Source organism: Pinus tabuliformis, chromosome 1_2 (genome assembly GCF_031772625.1).
Source record: "Pinus tabuliformis cultivar Carrire ecotype Pingquan chromosome 1_2, CPIR1, whole genome shotgun sequence".
NCBI lineage: Eukaryota > Viridiplantae > Streptophyta > Pinopsida > Pinales > Pinaceae > Pinus > Pinus tabuliformis.
This window is the reverse complement of record NC_142298.1, coordinates 452027933-452049689: the sequence shown is the minus strand read 5'-3', so window position 1 is coordinate 452049689 and position 21757 is coordinate 452027933. Positions and strand designations below refer to the sequence as shown.

At 39.0% G+C, this 21757-nt stretch overlaps 1 protein-coding gene across 2 annotated transcripts in view; it reads right to left on the bottom strand.

Annotated features, from left to right (window-relative positions):
* The window catches only part of LOC149206315 (CBS domain-containing protein CBSX1, chloroplastic-like), a 331558-nt gene that overhangs the window by 105799 nt on the left and 204002 nt on the right, over nt 1–21757 (bottom strand). For both annotated transcript variants that reach the window (XM_089395409.1, XM_089395408.1), the window contains exon 6: nt 5869–5984. In XM_089395409.1, the coding sequence (XP_089251535.1) occupies nt 5869–5984 (116 nt within the window). The remainder of the gene's footprint in view (nt 1–5868; nt 5985–21757) is intronic.

Genomic DNA, 21757 nt, shown 5'->3' with positions numbered 1-21757 from the left:
ATGGGAAATCTCGATTTTGGTTGCATGGTCCTGCTTCCCGACATCATATACATCACTCTCCTCTGCTCATTTTAGCCCCATTTATCACTTTTCCCATCTGGGTCCACATTCATCCACTGGGTCCACAAAGGGTTAGCCTCCCCCTCCCCTTGTCCACACCTTGGATCGGGCCTAGAACGATGCCCCGAAGGTTGATGTAGCTAAAAAGAAGAGAAAAAGCATAATTTGTCCACTCTCAACAGGAAATGTACCACAAAATGCAAAAGATGGCCGAGACATACAAATTTAGCATGTGGGCAAAATCAAAACATGAGCTCTGCCCCTTATCTATGGCCATCACCCTAGTTCCTATGGGCACTAGATGAGCCCCCTCCACATTAAGGAACCCATGATTGTCCCAACCCCTGGTAAGCAATGAATTGCCCCACCTTAAAGGGGATATCTACTGTTGTATCCTACACATCATGCTCTAATCCCCTAGAGCCCCAAGTAGTTATGAAGAAAAATCAATTAAAGGTAAAAGGCTTATGAATAAGGGTGGAAAAACAAAGGTCCGGGTAACTCATGTACCACGATTGCTCCCTCCTGCACTCATATACCCAAGTGTGGACTTCTCCTATTATAGCTACTATTGTACCATGGCATGTGGCTTAAAGCCCCCCACTGATCCCCACTCCATTCCATCATTATATCACATAACACCTACCACTTGACAGATGTACCATGGAGTTGTCTCCACCTTTTAAGGTTGAAGCCACCTAGTAGGGTTCTTGATTAACCCCCTTATTAAGCTTGGAGACACCTGTACATGCCAAAGCCCACTATGAAAGGGCATGCCACCATGAAGTGTCCATTTGATTCCATGATTTGTAAGCTCTTTTACTTGATTACTCTAATGATTTGTTGTACTGGAGGGCAAGGGGACGCATTGGATCTTATGCAAGATTGCAGGTGGGTCTCCATTTGGGGTTTGGTCTCCCTATACGGGGTCCAAGCCCTCTAGAGGGTCACATTGGCACTTGTAAGGTGAGTGTTGTGAGCCATGGGCCTCCACCATAGCAGAGAGCACTTCATGGATCTCCAACACCAATCATTGACTACTCGTGTTCCACCTTTTTGGATGAGGATGATGCACCTGAATCACCACGCCCAGTCAGCTCACAACTGTACCATACACTTGGCAAATGTTCCAGGGACCAGATGAGGATGTGTCTTGCAATGGGAGACAAAGGGAGGGCTTATGTCATCATTCTAGCCCTTACAGATGGTTTACAGGCATTGTCGATCTACTTGGAGACCCATGAGGATGTCATTGTGCCCCCACACCCACTTGGGGACACCACATGTGACTTGCATGGATATCAAGGGGCCAACCCCTTGATCACTGTGTTTGGAGCCCATTCTCTCAACTTGGCACACTTTGGACTCCACTAGGCCTTCTCAATGGCCCAATGACTCATCATGTTTACTATTTTTCCCTCTTGAGAGGCTTATTTTTGTATTATGGAGCTATCTTGGTGGGCTTGTCACCAAGGGATGTTATTATTGCACATTATTTTATTATTTGGGGCTTAATTAGGCCTAATTAGGCAAATCGAACTCTTTAGGAAGGATATAAATAGATGAGAGGCTCATTCATTCCTCTCATCATCACTTGGATTGGATTAGTAGCTCTTGTGAGAATTTTGCATTCCCTTTTGGAGGATGAGTTTGGTTTCATGGATGAATTTTGATGTTTGGATATTATCTCTTGATCTTGGAGCTTCAAATTTTGTCTTGAATTGGTGATTGGATATACTCATTAGACATGTAAGTGCTCTTCTTCATGTCTATATTTACATTTCTCTTGTCACATGAATAATATATGGGAAATCTGCTCTCTAGATCTGAAATTTCCCTAATTTTACGTGAAATTGTGGAATTTTTGGACTTATGAAGCATTGCATATGTTACATGTGTCATCTATGATGAAAGAATGTTCCTAGAGGTTAAAATTCATTGATAATACCTTGATAAGTCATCAATTCTTGCACATCGAAGTGTAAATTCCTTTGACCACTGAGTTCCTGCCCTAATTTTCCATGTGAAGTTGCCTAAGATCTCCTTGATTGGGTGAAAGCTTCTCCAAATATCAAAATCTCCTTGACTCCATCTCTCCCAAGGCAAGGCACTGGTCTAGCCATTGGTGGTCACCTAAACAAATATTTTTCTCACCTTTCTCTTCTCTTTAGGCCTAACCCTAGAAGGTCACCTAGGGCATCAAGCGAAATCTCTAGCAACCATCCAAAATCCTGAAAGTTTGGTCCACTATTGCGCTAGGGTTTTCTCAAGAGGTCCTCCAACTTTGAGCCAAATCTGGCAGTAGAATCCCAAGATATTGCAAGCCCTAGCCATAGGATCATTTAGGATCATTTCTCTCCCTAGGTTTCTTTGTGTTAGTGTCCTCATTGGGATCATTTCCTTTGAAATTCAAGAGAAAATTTGTCCTTTGATCCTATTCTCCTCCCAAACCTAGTCAAACCCTTCTATTGTTGATCAACTCCACACCCTTGACCTAGTTTGGGCCCACTTGGGTTCTTTGTGGTCCCACAACTTTGTAACTCACATTCCACAAGGATCACATAGAATTTATTCCTCCTTTAGGATTCTTAGGTCTAGGGTACCTCTTGTTAGGGGCTATTCTCCAACCCTAGGTCTTGGTATCCTCATAGCCCTTCTTAGAGAACTAATCACCTTGCTTTCAAAGCAAGAGAGCCAATTATTTGAGCTTGTCTTATGAATAGGTTTTAGGAATCACCCCATACCCTCTCATTGATCCATCCATTCACGTGATTCCTCTCATATCAAGACTCCTCCCATCGGTGAAAGTCCATAACGAGAAGAGAGCTTTAGCTGAGGTGACCCTGGGTTATCGCTCCATTGTTGCCACTTAACCTAGTAGTAGCTCTATAGGATCCCCTCCTAGGACCCCTACTAGTTTCAGAGGTAACAGGCCCCAAGTATGAGATTAGCACTCCTCAACCTCATATAAATCAGCATTCATTGACCTCACTTGGAGACCATCCACCACATCACACATCACATCAAAAGTGGTTTGTACATCTCTGAAATTGCAGGAATAACTTCACACATGCGAAAGAGGAAGGATTTTTGTTTTTGGCCGAGTTGACTTTTTGTTTTGGGACTGCGTTGACCAGTGTTGACTCTGTTTGACTTGGGCTTATTTGACTTGGGTTAACTGAATCTTTTTTTGTCTTGGGAGGCCACATTGACTGAGGCTTTGACCAAAAATTTTTAGGCATGTTGATTGAGGTTGACCACAAGGTTGACTAGGGTTTGACTAGAGATCTGACCTGAGATTTTCTCTCTCCTTTGACTGAGATTTTGATACTACTTTGATTGGATTTGACAGAGGAAAGAAGGATAAATTTATTGTTGGTTTGACCAAAGTTTTCTAAGTAGTTGGATCGTTGACATTGAATGGTTAGGGCAGTCCATTGACTGTTATTGGCTATTCCTCCACAGGCCAAAATTTTACAAATTGGTACCTTTGACCAGAATTGACTTTATCTCTCATTATTGACTCATTTTTTATTGGTTGATTTGGGAAGTCAAGGCTTTGACTTTGATTGGTTGTTGGATGTATTATTTGGACTATGTATCTCATGTTGAACATTGATTGACTAATAGAAGAAGAAGAATTGTTCAAAGGGTTTTCCCCTTTATGGGGTTTTTCCCTAGTCTTTGACCAAATCTATGTCTCATTGTGCTTGACTATCTTCTATTGTGCATTTATTGTTTACTGTTTTATCTATAATTGTTTTATTGTTATTGGGATGATGAAATTGGAAGAAATTGTTTAAAGTGATTATAACATTATAGAACACTGTAGAAAATTAACAGTGGGGTGGTGTATGGAAGTCCCTATATTTATATGCAGGATGCAATCTTCATAAGGAGAGCCAACCAATACCACATTGTCAAGGATGGAAAATCGTTCACCATTGAAGCAAACAAAGACAAGTCGGAAAATTCGCTAGTAAGTGCCAACCAAGCCAAGAAATTGATTAGTTCTAGCAAGAAGTATGTTCTACCATTTTTAAGAGAAAATTAGTTTGTAGACGAGTCAGTGAGAGCAAAAGCATCCCTAGAGGGGTGTGCTAAGAAACAGAAACAACAAATGAAAAAGTTGCTACATGCATACAGGGATGTCTTCCAAGAGCCTAGAGGGCTACCACCCAAGAGGGAAGCGGAGCACAAGATCTAGATATTGTCAAACTCCCCATTGCCACACATTGGGTTGTAAGGCAGCCTGTTATAGAAACAACTGAGGTGAAGAAATAGTTGCAACAACTACTGGAACAGTGTGACATTCGACCGACTACATCATCATGTGGGTCACCTAGCATCATTATGCCAAAAAAGGATGGGACTTGGAGATGTGTATATTTTACAGAGCGTTGAATGAAATTATGCTAAAGAATAGGTACCCCTTGTCCAAAATAGATGATTTGCAGAATCAATTGCAGCAAGTGAAATACTTCACCAAGCTAGACTTCAGGTTTGAATATCGCCAGGTTTGTGTCAAAGAATAAGATACCTAGAAGACATCCTTCAAAACAAAGCAGGGTTTGTATGAATGGTCAGTCATGCCATTTGGCCCATGCAATGCACCAGCTACATTTATGAAGTTAATGAATCATATATTGTGTCTTTTTATAGATTCATTTGTTATTGTCTATTTGGATGATATACTAGTATACAATGCTACCTAGGAGGAGCACATCTTACATTTGACATAGGTGCTAGAGACATTAAAGAAGCACTAGCTACTAGCAAATCTCAAGAAGTGTGAGTTCACACAGCAGTGTTTGGTGTCTCTGGGGTATGTGATAGGTGTAGGAGAGTTGAAGATAGATCTTGCCAAATTGGAGGCCATCATGAAATGGTTGGTGCTTACTACTGTTTTGAGGTTAGGAGTTTCATTGGGGCAACATAGTACTTGAGGAAATTCATAGCCTCGTTTTCAGTGGTAGTAGCACCACTCCAAGCCATAATATTAAGTCAAAATTGAACTATTAAGATTGATTAATGATAAGTTGAGCAATTTTCCAACATCTATACTTGATTACCAATTGATGCAAGGTGATTTACTACTTTTGGAAAGTCATGTTTGAGATGCTAGACATGACTTTTAATTTTATAAAGTCACTCCATAATTGTCAGAACTTTTATTTTATTCAAGGAAATTCATCCCTGAGCTGCCAATTTTCAACAGAGCTTCTCACTATAAATGGGCACATTAGTTTACATGTTATGCAATCTGCCTCTATACCGCATCTAACACTAGTTTTTGGGCAATATGTGCACCATAGGCTGCTAGGGTCTCTTACAGTAAGTTACTGTAAGTAGGTGCAGTGATTCCATCCAATGTGTTCTGCTATGTGCCACCATGGCACATTTAACAGAACCTCCAGCAATCATAGTACTAAAGATTGATTATTGTAATAAATAAACAAATATAGAGATATAGGTATATATGCATGCATGCATGTATCCCCGTTATGTTAGGGATAGGGATCATGATATACTATTTAAATGGTGATAAATATTAGCAATAAACAATAGTGGGCTTAGTAATTGTCCAGACAGGGAATAAGCAAAAAAGAAAATTGCAGGCTAAAATTGATGTTCTTTCGCATGTTAGCATAAAGTAACTAATTGTAAGGTGTTTATTCACTGGCTTTTATAATCTTAAGCATCATAGCACAAGTTGAAAAAATAATGTAATAAATAAAATGCCAGTGATAACACGCACAAACAACAGTGAAAAGGTTATAAAGCATGTCACATCAAAGCAAATATTACCTAGCTGCATCCTCAAGGTTGGTGTATTCACGAACAACAAGTGGTGAAGGCGTCATCACCTCAGCAACAATCTTCCCATTAGTTTTGTTTAGCAATTTCTGTAATTCATTGAAAGCCTTCCATAGAAAACACACAATGGTCACTAACAGTAGATGTTCCAAAGATGGAAAATTGCTAGATTCTTTTTACATGAAACAACACGTAACCAATCATGTCCCTATGCCAAACATGTCCTAAACTGGAAACAGTCAAGAACATAATATAACTGTCCCTTTATTCCTATTGTTCAATTATCTCAATGGTATTTAACTGTGCTCCATATGATAACCTAATTCAAAATACCATCAAAGGATATGCATGAACAGACAAAAGATCAACCAAGGCAAAGCTTCCATTTCTGTGATTATAGACTCACCCAGCTACTTGGGAAAAATAGAATAAATGTAACAAAATTGTCACACTTCAAACAAGAAAGGAATGAATTAACGTTAAACCCCAGGAATAGTAAATTTCAAAATGCAAAGATTTCTGGTGTATTAATTTATCAAACTATCAGCCACTTACATATTTGAAATGAGATACAATCAACAAATTCAAATTCATTAAGAGGCCATGTTACGTTCAAAATCTGCACTTCAAAAGAAAGTTTAATCATCGAGTACAGACCCTAGTGCGAGTTGAGGACATCACCAATTTTACCTCAGCAATTGTCCTCCTCACTTTAAGTCAGCTCTCCAACAACACACTGGGGGATTACCTTAGATGAAATCACTAATGTGTCCATTAAAGATCTGAAGATCAGATTAGTGACTTGGATTTTTAGAATTTTCAAATAAAAATTTGGTGTAATTGAAGAGGACAAGTGCCTTATCCTGTGGCTTCAGAATCTGGGACCAAAATGACAAATCAGCCTTGAAAGGAATGGAGAAATCAGCAAGATTACCATCAATAAACCATACCAATCACATCAGTTAAATTAATGTGCACAAAATGAAACGCTCATTTAGATACATATTCACCTCCAATCAACTACTGTACCATACAACTATAAATGCAAAAGAGAACAGCAAGATACCCTTCAAAGATAAATTAACAGCCAGCAATTTCTCTATTAACAGAGATGATTACATCAAAATATGAGAATATCATACGATCACAGCCAAAGCCTTCTTCCTTTATCAGAAACAGCCCCCAAAATGGGCGAAATACCTCTGGACAAGAAGGTGTTGAAGAAAAGTGTAACTAGGTTCGGTATTTGTAAATGTAATTTTGATCTTTGTACTTATCAAGAAAAAAAAAATATTATTTTTGTAAATTATTCGAATGAGTTTCTTGCTCATTCCATAGGTCTAGGAAAGTCAAAGAATCAAAGTCATGTTAAAGAGCTCTTCTTGAGCATGAATATGGGTCAACCTAGTGTCAAGTAGCCCTCCAAGACAAGCACCATCCTCCAAAGAAGAAGACTGCCAGCAAAACGATGAAGAGATCAGTTAAGTCGGCCTCAAAGTATATACAAATGACATGTCGGCTCAATAAAAGAGACACATCAGTTCACATTGACATGTCGGCTTATTATGGAGGCATAACACCTATAAATAGGTGGCTAGAGTCACCACAGAAACATAGAATTTCGGATAAGTATCTCTGCAACTTCAGAGGTACAGGAACTCGGATTTCGGATGGGTACAGGACTGTCTATCTTCGCATAAGGCTCAAACTTCGGATGGCATCACTGTAGCTTCAGATGAGTGCTACAGAAATAGTAACATTCTCGGCACAAGTATGATGATAAGGGTTTTGGTGCAAGAAGGGAACACTTTATCTCATCATTCTAGACAGCATCATCTTGGCATAGCAGTGATGACAAGAATCTGACATCCCACATCAGTCTACACAGTCTCGGCATAATTCGGAAAGGAGGTCCTGTAGTAACACTCTCTGCAGTCATGATCATAAGCATAGATATGATCTCAATGGAGACTCTGTCACAAGGTTATGATCACAACGAAGGAGCAGCAATCATGACCTTAGTGGGCCTAGGTGCACACCTTAAGAAGATCTCAGTGGTACAGTTAAGACGTTGATGAAAGTGCAAAGATGTTGCAGCAGCAGTGAAGATCTTGATGATGACCTCAATGGTGCAGCAATGATGATTATCTCAACAGTGACAATGAAGAGGATTGGTGTCTTGGTCTTGGATTGGCATAGTAAGTCAAGGGTCATGGTCTTGGTGTTCGTCAATTGGAATCTCTATAAGAAGAATTATGTGCTGGTTTTCCTCTCCAAGAGGGAGAGGTTTCGACCCTGGCAGAATGCCAACATCTTGTGCTAGTCTCTTTGTTTTGGTAGCTATTGATGAAATAAGAAACACACACTCTAACTCTAATAATGTCAAAGAGAAGATTATGCTAATAAGAAAATTAAAAATGCCTCACAAATAGTTATCAAGTCAAGAAGAATCTCATTAACTACATGTGCCCTAGATTCTTCAACATGGTATCAGAGTTAGGGTGCTAAAGTCTAAGGAATGACAGAAAAGAGACATTCAAGCATCAAGTTTGCATCTAAGCGAATCAAAAGATGAGTTTGAAAAGATGTACAGTGTTGTATCTCATCTTCATATCAAGGAACAGTCTCAGATATCATAGTCTTGTTGGCAATCACAGTTTCAGGTTCATACTACAAAACTCAAATCTATGTCACAAATGTTGAAAGAAACCATGATATTACAAAACCATATATCGATCATCCTCTGCAATCTCGGGTCTGCAATTCTCAGGTGTACTTCACAGTCTCATTGCTTCCAATGATGAATGGCTCAACGTAACAATAAATGATACTTCACAATAATGCTACATGATCTCAGTACACAGGGATGCTTTATGTCTCAGGCTCACAGTGATATTCTATACTACTACATGATTTAGGGATGCCACTACTGCAAGAACAATAATAGTCTTGGATCTCCTCAAGAAGAATTCAAATCGGTGGCATTATAATCTCACTTCGTGGTGTCAAGATCACAGAACCTCCTCAATACAAATATCTCACACAGTTCAGTTTCTCATACTTACAATATATCTTGGTTTTGCAGCATGCAGTCCTGGTGACATCACAGTATGCTGAGTGTTGCATACTACCTCAATAAAGTCACAGTTTGGAGATAATGTTGCTAAGCAAAACTAGGATAAATCTACTTGCGCTAAAAAGTGTTAGCTCCTCTATTCTGGGCAAGCAGTGCTAAGTCTCACTGCCATAAAGAGATGATCAGTATCTACACACTGCTGCTAATACTCCAGTCTATTTATGTGTCAGCAATACAGTACCATATATCAATAATAATAAAGACCTGATAAGGAGTCAAAGTGCCTTAGAAGTTAAGATGATGAAGCAGTTTCGAACATCATAATAACATATAGTCTGGAGCAGTTTTTGTCATGCTTGGTGCTGGACAGTGCAAGGAGTCTTGGTAAGAGGTTTTCAATAATGCTCTAGCAAGAATCTCGTTCAAAGAAGCATCAAGGTAAGGATCTCCTCTACGTGTGCCAAGTAAGTATCTTTCATGGTTATGATCTATCTTTGATTTAAATGACTTCGTTGTACAAATCGATATGCTGGTCCTTGTATAAGGAGAATAGTCTCAGTCTTTATAGATAGGTGAAGTCATTGAAATAGGTTTCCTTTGAATTCATGAGAAGAAACTTTTAAATTCCTCTCACATAGATAATATTGGAGACTTAAAAGAAGCAGGAAGAAGAAAAGATAGTCCTTAAAGGACAATATCAAATAGAGGAGAAAAAGTAAATTCATGCTACTGGTTAGGATGGAAGGAGCTAAATGGATTCCATGATAAGAGGAAGTAGCATTCTTTAAGTTAGCCTCTCTCTATAAAGTCTCTTTCTGGGCTTCTAGATTCTGCATAGAATGTGACTACAATATGTTATAGGATGTGGTGTAACATTATGGAAGTATTAGAAACAAGATCACGTGACATCATCACGAGGGTAACTATGATCATGAGGATAAGTACAGGACTGTCTATCTTTGCATAAGGCTCAGACTTCGGATGGCATCACTGTAGCTTCAGATGAGTGCTACAGAAATAGTAACATTCTCGGCTTAAGTATGATGATAAGGGTTTCAGTGCAAGAGGGGAACACTTTGTCTCATCATTCTAGACAATATCATCTTGGCATAGTAGTGATGACAAGAATCTCAAAGATCCCACATCAGTCTACACAGTCTTTGCATAATTTGGAAAAGAAGGTCCTATAGTAACACTCTCTACAGTCATGATCATAAGCATAGATATGATCACAGTGGAGACTTTGTCACAAGGTTATGATCATAGCAAAGGAGCAGCAGTCATGACCTCGATAGGCCTAGGTGCAGACCTTAAGAAGATCTCGGTGGTACAGTTAAGACCTCAATGAAAGTGTAAAGATGTTGCAACAGTAGTGAAGATCTTGATGATGACCTCAATGGTGCATCAATGATGATTATCTCAATAGTGACAAAGAAGAGGATTGGTGTCTTGGTCTTGGAGTGGCATAATAAGTCAAGGGTCATGGTCTTGGTGTTTGTCAATTGGAATCTCTATACAAAGAATTATGTGTGGGTTTTCCTCTCCAAGAGGGAGAGGTTTTGGCCCTGGCAGAATGCCAACATCTTGTGTTCTTGTCTCTTTGTTTTTGGTAGCTATTTGATGAAATAAGAAACACACTCTAATAATGTCAAAGAGAAGATTGTGCTAATAAGAAAATTAAAAATTCCTCACAAATAGTTATCAAGTCAAAAAGAATCTCATTAACTACATGTGCCCTAGATTCTTCAACAAAAGGGAACACCAACAGAGTATAATGGAAGCCTCACACATCAATCCAACCTACAGAAAAGTAGAAGAAGATGGAAGCATAAATCGTTCATGAGACCTTTCTCACTTCCCAACAAAGAACCTTGTATTTGGCCTACAAGCGGTTTTCTCCTCCACCTCAATCCAATTTGCAAACGAGAAGTGTTCCCTCTTTATAACATTTCTCCTGAACAACTTCCCAATCAAATATATTTTAGAGAGGTTTAAATCCACTTTTCCCTCATTATTTTATTAAAAAAATCCCTTAGACGCCTCTTTTGATGGATTTCTCCTCTCCTAGGATGACTTTGTCATGATTTTAGCAATTGAAAGAATCCATTGTTTCCATGTGTCAACATCGTAGCTTCAATTCTTCTATTGATTCCTCAATATGTGTGCCAAGCAATAAAATATAAACCCTTTAAATGGAGTGTGTTACTGTTTTGTTTAGAACGTTGTTGAATATCCATACAACTCACTATGGTCGACACATATAGGACAGAGGCCTACTGTCACCTCCGCCTAAGAACCCACTCTTTAAGTACCAAATCCTACCACGAGGCTAAGGGAAGATACTCGTGAGTTAGCTACAACCAACCACTACAGGTTTTGTTGCCTCAAAATCTAGCAGGTCTTGTTAGAGGGCTCACAAGAAAAGAAGCAGACTAAGGGACAACAATGAGGTGGAGGCCCACTGTCACCACAACACTCCACCTCTTGCTCTTTAGTGGATTTTCACCACAAGGGAGGCTTCCCGGTATAAGTCACCTAATAGGTATTCTAAGGATATGGTTTAAGGTGATGGATGGATAAACTCAAGAAGGGCACTCAAACTAAGGACAAGGCTCAATCCAATAGGACAAGGAATAGCATGCTCTTCAAGAGGCCTATCAAAGGCACTTATGACCTAGGGTTTAAGGAATAATCAATGATAATGACTTACCAAGATGCATAAGACCAAGAAAAGGCTTGTGAAAAAATGATATGATCAACAAAGGAGCCACAAGCCTTCAACAAGCCCTAAGTTGAAGCCTTGGTGATGATTTAGGGTTTCCTAGGGCAAAATTACTTAATTACTTAAGGCTTGTGACGTCGGCCCTAAGGAGGCAAATTTAAACATCTAAAAGGCTAGATTTTGATGCAATGAGACTCAATCCATGTGTATGGATTCACAACAAGCCAAGGCACTCCTCTTAGTTGAATTCAGCCCTATGCCCTAACCTAACGACTTGCCTTGAAGGGCTGAATATGTAAGAAAGAGAGAGAAATAGGTTTAAAAGGATTTTCAATGAGGTATGATCAACTTGTGGAAGTCGGTGCTTGTTCCCTGTGTGATGAAGTCTAAGGGAAATCTACTTATGGAGATATGAAAATCTAAAAGGGAGTAAGGGCAAGAAAAACCCTAGCTTTTCAAAACCCTATTTACCACTTTATCTAATGAGGAAAGCTTACTTAAAGATGCTCAAGGGATGTCATACATTCTCTAGCTAAAACATGAAATATTTAACCAAAATTCTGTAGAAATATATTCAATTTAACAAGAACATAGAAACCCTAGCAAAAGTGATTCCATGTAATTAACCTCAAAAAGATAACCAACAATTGAGATATTCACAAGATATGCATGAACAAGTCCTTTAGTATCACAAAGTGATGTCTCCAAAAGAAAAGTTATCAACAAATATCACATCTTCGCAAGAATACAAAGCTACAAACACATTCGCTGAAATTCCAGTTATCAACAAATATCACATCTCCACAAGAATACAAAGCTACAAACTGGCCTAAGAGAAAGGGACAGTTTTCTTGCTCCTAGTTGACAGCTAGCAGGCTACACAAAGTTTGGGATAAATTCTGGTCTTGAGCTACTAAGTCCCTGTCAAAGGTTGTGAGAGAGAAACCCCTTGCATAAGTTGTTATATATTTGTAGAACAAACCTCAATGATTAAGGATTAGACCAAAGAAATGATCCACAATATATATATATATATATAATCTACAAGGACTAATTCAAAGAATAGGAGTATAACTCCTCTCTTTGGTTAGCCAATAAAATGCTCTTCTCTTAACGGATTTATATCAATAGAAGCACAAAATTTTGGTGAAAATAATTTGAAGTAGATTTTATCACAAGTCAAGGCCTAGAGAATCCCTGCACAACAAATCGAATGATACGGCCTTCGAAAAACAACATGTAGGTTCTTTCATTTCTATACTCGAGTGGGCTAATTCAACCGATAATGTCCCATCACATTTGAGATCTGACTCAAACAAATTTCTACACAACTTCAATATAAATTGTTAGATCCATTGGAGTTAGATGATATAATGAAATAGGAAATTCTAGAAATTTAGCCGAATCAATTCAAGATTCTCCATGTCACATTCTGCTTCCATCTTGAAAGCAATACCTTGTTCTGTCAACTTCATGAGTTCCTTTTGAATCATCAAAAGTATGAGGTCTTCTATAGTCATGAGATTCCTATATCCTTCACAAATCTGGAATAACCCTTCCAACTATGGAAATTGTGAGAGAATCTTCTCAAGTCTTGTTAGTGTGAGCTAGCTCTTGATTTCTTTAATGAATGCATACTGCTTTCTCCTCCTATATTCAGGAACGTCCTTTTGTTTTGCTATGTCCTTTTGTTTCTTCCATTTATTTTCAGACTCTTGCGACTGACTTGCAAAAGTCTGCTTCCTAATACACTGAAATGCTCTTCCACTAGTCATCATCTATGTATAGTAGTATTCTTTGATGTATAAGTTTGAATCAGCTTCACGGGAATTTGGAGCAGACATCGAATCAGAAGTTTAATCGTTTTGAGGAAGAATCTTCATGAGATTTCTAACATGCTGCAAGCTAGATTTTTGTCTTTACAAAAACAGGTAGACTTCTTCTTTGTTTTGTTCTCCTTCTATCTACCAAAGTCCTGGCTGCCTTTATCATATTCCAGTAATCCTTACTTCTTTTGAGAAATATGTTAGTTTCATCTGGATCTTCACGACGAGATTGTCTTCCTATTCTTGGAGACAAAAGAGTTTCTACCATGCAACTGCTTTCTTCAATCAATAGATATTTCTACTAGGCCTTTTTATAGTCAACAAGGCTATTATTCAAATGATCAACTCTTTCAATAGATGACCAAGAGCTCCTTCTTAAATTTTTAATCCCCTTGAACCAATCTAGACAAACTTCTATTTGTGAATCCCAAACATGCTAGCTTTCATAAATCACTTATCTTATCCTTAATAAGTTCTATTCAGACTATCATCTTCTAAACATAAAAATGAAAAGTAAAACTTTTACTTCCAACTTGGTGCAAGAGTGGATGTATGATTATTGCTATGTGCACCAACCATATTCTTCATTATTTTCAGTAGTGGAGATCCTTGTGATTTTCGTCCTTCGATTTATTCGGAGCTTCTTCATCTTCAGCTATTGATGCTTTATGTTTTTCCTTCCTCTTATTGTTCTTAGAGTTCTTAAGACAATCTTTCTTGTAATGTCCATACTCATGACATCCATAGCATTGGACTTTGTGTTGAAGAAAGTGTAACTAGCTTAAGTCTTCATGGCATTGTAATTATGATTTTTAAGAAAATGAATTTATCATTATGCCTTGTTGCATGGGTTTCATGAGCAAGAGATTTATTTTATAGATGGCTCCCATTGAGAGCCTTAGGATTTATTATTAAAGAGTCAAAGTCATGAAGAGATCTTCTTGATCATTTATGTAATGTATATGAGTCAACCTAGAGTCTAGATCAGCTCTCCAAGACAAGCACAATCCTCTTGAAGAAGGCAGCAAGCTAAATGATGAAGAGAACAGTCATGTCGGCCTCAAAATATATATAACTGTCAAGTCGGCTCATAATAGAGACACATTAGTTCACACTGACAGGTCGGCTAAATATGGAAGGCAAACCACTATATATACCCAGCTAGGGTATCCGCAAAACATACGTGAAGAACTCGGACTTCTCTGAAATTTTCGGGATTCTGTCACAGGGTAACTCTCAATTAGCACAGTGGAGTACAGGAACTCGGATTCTCTAAATTAATATGTATGAATACAGGGGTCTGAAATACGCATGACATGAGGACGCAATATTGGGTACCTCTGAGTAGTTACAGTCTCGGTGTAATGATTATCTTGGTGCAATAAAAGGAACACAGTCACTATGTAAGATACTCTCGGCATGATCACTGTTATAGTCTCGGCACACTTGTGGATGGAGAGATACAATCTCAGCATACTTATAATGAAGAAGATTTACGTGATATCCCAGTCAATGTCTCGGGATAACTATAAGGAAGAAATCTTGGTGATCAAAACAGAGACATGCCCTGTCTCGGCATTCTTTCTGAATGTATAATTGTGATCACTGTAATAACTGTCTCGGCATAACTGTAATCACTGTCTTATTGACTTAGCATGTTTGAAAAGGATCACACAGAAGCACACACAATATCGGCATACTTGTTATAAAGAGGATCATACACTCTCGGCATAAGTATAAGGATCTCAGTTATTCTCAGTCTCGACATACAAGTAATTGTGCAAACACAGTGGTGATCTTTATGAAGGCAGAGCTACAAGATCATAATCTCAAAAAAATGTACAGTGTTGATTTTGGTGATGATGCTGCTATCATGACCTCAGTGAAGCAATAAAGTTATAACAGCAGTAATGATGATGATCTCAACAGTGACAAAGAAGAGGATTGATGTCTTGGTCTTGGAGTGGCTTAGTAGGTCAAGGGTCATGGTCTTGGTATTCGTCAATTGGAATGTCTATAAGAAGAATTTTGTTCAGGTTCTCCTCTCAAAGAGTGAGAGGTTTTGGCCCTGGCAGAAAGCCAACATCATGTGTTCTTGTCTCTTCTGTTTGATTGATGAACTAAGCAGACATACTCTAATAATAAGGAAAGATTGTACTAATAAGAAAAGTTAAAAGAACCTCACAAATAGTTATCAAGCGAAGAAGAATCTCATTAACCTAATCAAGCCCTAGATTCTTCAACATGGTATCAGAGCTATGGTTACAGTCTAAGTCAAAGGAAGGGCAGAAAAGAGACATTCAAGGATCAAGTTTCTAGCAAGGCATCAAAGCAAGTTGAAGGATATCAAGATCTGCATTGAAGAAACAAACCCTGATCTTGATCAAACCCTAGCAATCTACAACAACAGTCTACAACAGTGGTCTACAACAGTAAGGATTTTGGAAAACAACAGTGAAAAGATGAAGCATTTAGAACTCGGGCAAATAGAAACAGTTTTGGTACCTCCCACAAGATTTTTCCTCTCAAATCATTGATGTTGCATACTACAAGAATTGAAGCAATACAATGCCATCTCAAATCAAGCAAGGATCATCTCCTTACCCTAGAAGAAGATCATTCCAGAGGAAGCATCAAAGCATCTTCTTCATCTATCATCAAAATGATCAAGTAGAAGAGTTCATCTTCACTTATCAAGTATCTTTCATCTTATAATCAATTTGGTAAAATGACTTCATGATTGCAAGGAGATCTATAAGTTGATGGGTCATCAAAACTCCTTGCATGAAATAAGGAGGATTGTCATAATCCTCATAGATATGAGAAGTCAGTGAACATACCAAGGAAAAAGGTCTCCTTTAAATTCATGGGAAGGAAACTCTTAAGATCCTCTCATCCCTATGTAGCAAGGAAGGAGACACAAAAAGGATATATGAAATAGTTGAAGATATACTTTCTGAAATACAGTAAATAAGGTCATAATCACCTAGACCTGATCTACACAAAAAAAAATTGAAGGTATCAAAGAATGAAGAACTTTCTTCACGAGATCTCAACTAGAAGATCTAAGAAAGATGATAAAAAGCTTATCATCTTTCTTCTTAAATTCACTAACTAATGAGCAAGGTGACAAGTGTCCTTGGGACAAGAAGGTTACCTCATTCGACAATTTGTGGTCTCTATGCTATTTAGAGAAAGACAAGTTGCGGGCAAAAGTCTTGAAGGTTAAAGAACTCAAACATCTGCAAAAAGGAAAGGAAGTTTGATTTAGCTAAGATTCGAAAAGATGGAGGACGCTGAAGAAAGGGTCCAAGGAAAGAGGGAGCAACTAATCTCTACTATGATTAAGATGCTATCCCTCACAAAATAGTCCTAGCATAAGCTCCTAAATCTTTTGTTATAGATATGACCATGATAATAAGACACATTGTGGCATCATGAAAACATTAGAAGAGAGCTAGTGGCATCACCATGGGAATCATGAAGGACAAAATCCATGGCAGTCAAACATGAAGGATATAGCTCTTGGGAATCTCATTGAACATTGAAGGAAAGGAAGAAAGTCATCCAGGACAAGGTTCATCATACATAAGGTCAAAAAGGAAACATTTACCAAATGGGGATATGCAAGATCCTCAAAGTTCTTTGATGGTATCCTAATCGGAGGGTTCACTAATCTAGAGAGGAAGCAAGTGTTTCATTAGGAACTCCAACATATGGAATTCATGGGATGATGGTGTGATGACATGAAGCAGATCAAGGGATTGAAGATCTTTTCAATCAAGGAAGTTGTTGGAAGAAGCCTAGATGACCTAAAGGTAAAATGAGGTATGTATGCTTGTATTTAATATTATAATGTCATGTCATATGGTTGCAGGTAACATGGATCATTACTTCTATCTTGAGAAGCATGATCAAGAGAAAAAGGATCTTCTCCTCTGAAAGGATGTAGGAAGGCATAAGTCACACTAGATGAAATCAACATAATATGTCCTCATATGAAGTATGAGGTAGTTGACTAAGAAACTCTGATTGAAAGCTCCTAGAAATGGAATGTGTGAGGAAGGAAGATATCGTGAGATATGCAACCATGATGAAGGCGATCAACATCCAAAAGACCAAGAAGATTTGACTAGGAAATCTCCCAGAAAGATATGAAGACTCTGATGAAAGTCTGAAAAAGATGAAGACCCTTGACAATGGATATCTTTGGGAGATGTGTCAACATGTATGCAGGATGTTGATACCTACAGGAAGATGTCATGATGAAGAGCCATCTCGAAAGGTACAATTTGATTTAATGTTATGTTTTGATTTCTTGAATAATATTTGGATGAGTTCATGCAAGGCTACTGGCACAAGAGTTGTAAGTACAAGTACAACTAGCATTCATGTGGTGGATAGAAATTCCTAAAAGAAACATGATGAGGAAGAAATAGCCATATGACGAAGGTTCCAGATATGAAGAAGGCCACTTTCCATGAAGAAAGGAATGACATGACGAACCAAGTGTTGATTTTGGGTAGCATCGGATGTGCTCTAGCTCTGAAATTTGGTGGAGGTGCTAAAACACATAAGATCACCAGAACCTAGAAATCGTTTGGAAAAATTCCACCCGGATGAGGAGTTATTAAAATAATTAATATTTTTAATAGGTTCCTAAGTCTAAACTTAGGAAAATAAAAATATTAATGTGTATTAATAAAAATATGGGTGAGAAGATTCTAAGTGACAAGGATCAAGCATGTTTTAATCTTAGCAGTTGATTAGAGATTAGATCACGGCCGTTGATTCATCAACAGGAAAAGTATAAGAGGAGGCTTGAGGGTCAGTTGGAGATACACCAAGAAATCAAAGAGTTCGATTTTTCTGGGGCATGGTTTGCTGAGAAATTCAAGCTAAGTGATCTGAGTTTTAGTGATAGGGGCAGTTCGGAAGAGGGACTTCAGTCCAAGGCGGAGAATACATAGTAGAGAGGCAGAGCAGCAACAGGAGCGACAGCGCAGCTCCAGAGAGGGTGACGCAGAAGCTAGAGGGGCTGACGTAATCCCTTAGAGGCAATGTTGGGGTTTTCTATGGGGCAAAGAGAGCAGCAGTTCATCATATCGACTTCTGAGGTTCATTAGGAGGGTGACACAGCTCCTAGAGGAGGTGACGCAATTCTAGCACAGAGCTTGGAGCAACCAACGCTGCCCAACACTGGGAACAACAGTTGTCATCTATGGGGTTTGATCATCCACTCGCTGGTATTGTCAAAATATTTGTCTCCGGGTAGAGGTACTTCTGCCAGGTTTATTCTTTGTTGGGTGAGCCAGATTTGGCACCATAATTGTATTCAGAAATCTGCTTAATAGTATAAACCCTCTATATGTTGCACCGGTTTTCCCGAATTGGGTTTTTTCGGGGACAATTGTCCAAAAAATAACGATGTCCCTTGTGTCAATGTCTCAATTTATTTCAGTTCATGATCTGTATGTATGTGTAGTTTTCAATAGTGTTTTTATCGATGTTTAAATAATTAAACAACTTGTTGAATGTAAAAACAAGTAGGAGATGGTAAACCAGTCATTGCAGTAGGATTTCTGATGTGTAGATTCAGAAATTCTCACATGGTATCAGAGCATCGCAGATCATTGGAGACTGAATACACCAGCTGAGAAGATCCAGAGAATTTGTTGCAGAGAAGCAGTTGTCCCAAGTGACAGCATTGTTTCAGAGGCAGAGGAGCAGCTGCAGGAGTGACGCAGAGCCAGAGGAGTAACGCAGAGGCTCACACAGTGCCTGTGTCAGCATTTCGAGCTTGCAGAGGGTGACGCAGACCCAGAGAGGAGCCCACACAGTGACTGTCCCAGCTCTCTGGGCCAACGCAAAGCCTGAGAGGTTCGAATCAGTGAGTTGCCAAGGCTGAGGAAGCAAAGGAGATTCGATTTGAGGAGCTGGTGGGATGTTGTTTCTGTTAGTGTAGAATAGTGTCTACAGAGACAAAGCCAAGGTAGAGGGAGTCACTGACTTGACATATTTCTAGCCAAAGAAATCTAGATCTGGATTGCAACAGCAAAGGAGGATTGGAGAGGAAGTGACTCGACAATTGGCAGGAGGATTTCTATGAAGGAAATCAAGACTCAGAGGGAGTCTAGAGGAGCTTGTTCCTTAGAGGATTTCTAGCGCCAACGAAATCCACATCCAAGTCTTGCTAAATTGACAGCAGGAGAGGGAGAAGAGAACCAGTGCTATTTTTTAGCTGAAATGGCAATGAATGAGTTGAGGGATCATAACAGATCATCCAATTTTGTCATCTGGAAGGCTAGGATCCTGGCAATCCTAGACAAACATCGCATCAAGGACTATGCCTTGAAGGTAGTTGCTGAGCCAGTCGACGTTGATCTGTTGAAGAAATACGAGGAGGCCCAGATAAAGGCCAAGTGCATGATCCTAGATAGGGTCAAAGATCATGTAGTACCACACATTACTGAGAAGAACATAGCAAGGGAGATGTGGGAGGCGTTGACCACCTTGTATCAAGGATCTTTCGTCCAACGGAAGATGCTATTAGAAAATAAGGTGAGACAGTACCAGATGCAGAACGGAGAAGAGATCGATCCCTTCCTTCTCAGGTTGCAAGGAATTAGCAACCAGTTGCTTTTGTGGGGTCTACACTAGATCTTGAGTTCATGGTCAGGACTGCCCTGAATGCAGTCACTGAGGAGTAGGAGACCTTTGTCCAAAGTATCTTGGGCAGAGAGACTCTCCCCAGTTGGGAGGAGATGTGGGCAACTCTTCGACAAGAAAATCTCAGGAGGATGACCAAGACAGGGAGTAGCGGCAAAGGAGCCCGAGTCAAGGAGGAGGACGAGGATGCAGCTCTCGCATTATCGGGACAGCAAGTGCAACAAAAGAGGAAGAAGAAGGACATCACCAAGGTCAGATGCTTCAACTGTGGGGAACTGGAACATTATGCCACTCAGTGCCCCCGGAAGAAGGGCAAGGGGGAAGCTTTTGAATCAAAGGTTGCTCCAGCGAAAGCAGACAAGGAAAGCGAGGATGACGAATGTGCCATGAGTGCTCATGCACCTCTAGAGAAGAGGCGGGGCGACATAGCGTTGTAGTCAAGAGGACTACATGGAAGGACAAGATCCTTGAGGTGCCCAAACTCTTGGATCACATACGACTACGGGAGCCCTTAACAACAGTAGCATAATGATGTGTGTCGGTTTGAGCGAGGTGTGAGGGAGCGACAGTGGCATTGCTAGAGTGCCACTATCATTGACCTAACTTCTCTGTGTCTCATTGAGTTCTTGGTCGTCTTCGATTGTGCATATGGTTTATATGATTTATGTTCTATCTACAATTACTTAACTTATTTTGCAGCATAAAAAAGGTATGGATAAGTGATTGTAACAACATAGACTATCAAAATTTCAACATGGTATCAGAGCTTTGGTAAAGACAAACTCAAGAAGACAAGCTCCATTTTTTGCTCACTTTCTGCTAAAATATCTCTTGTTGTCCGCTCCATTTGCAACTCTCTTTCTGCTGGAATATCTCTTGTTGTCCACTCCACTTCCATCTTTCTTTCCGCTGAAATATATCTTGTTGTCTGCTCCATTAGCAACTCTCTTTCTATTGAAATATTTTTTGTTGTTCCTTATACTTGTTGCTCATTTTCTGCAAAAATATCCCTTCTCATTTGTTGTTGAAATATCACTTGTTGCCCCTTATTTCTTACTGCTGAAATCTTATTTGCTGCTCCTTCCTTATTGCTGAAATCTTATTTGTTGTTCCTTACTTGCTATTGAAATAAGATCTTATTTGTTGTCCTATTTGCTACTGAAAGCATAACCAAAATCAAAGTACTTTCTTGTTTATGCTCTTTCTAGTTCCTCTCCTGCAGATTCTTGTGACAACTGGTTGGTTGATAGTGGTGCTTCAAGGCACTTTACTAGTTATAAAGAAGTTCTCTCAAATCTAGTTGAGAGGGAGACAGATTTGAAAATTATACTACATATCCTATAAAGGGATTTGGTTCTGTTTCTTTTTATCTAGATCAAGAAGTTTTGTATGTACCTGGTTTAAAATTAAGGTGTTGCATGTGTTTGATAATTATGGTTTTGGTATTTGTTGATGCATGTAAAAGTAAAGAATAGTTTTACTTTTGTTTATGCATGTGCAAGAAAGTGTTGTCTTGAAAAGAAGTATAATGCATAGAAGGTTATGAAAGAATAACTGATAGAAATTGAATGTTGAAGATAGATTGAT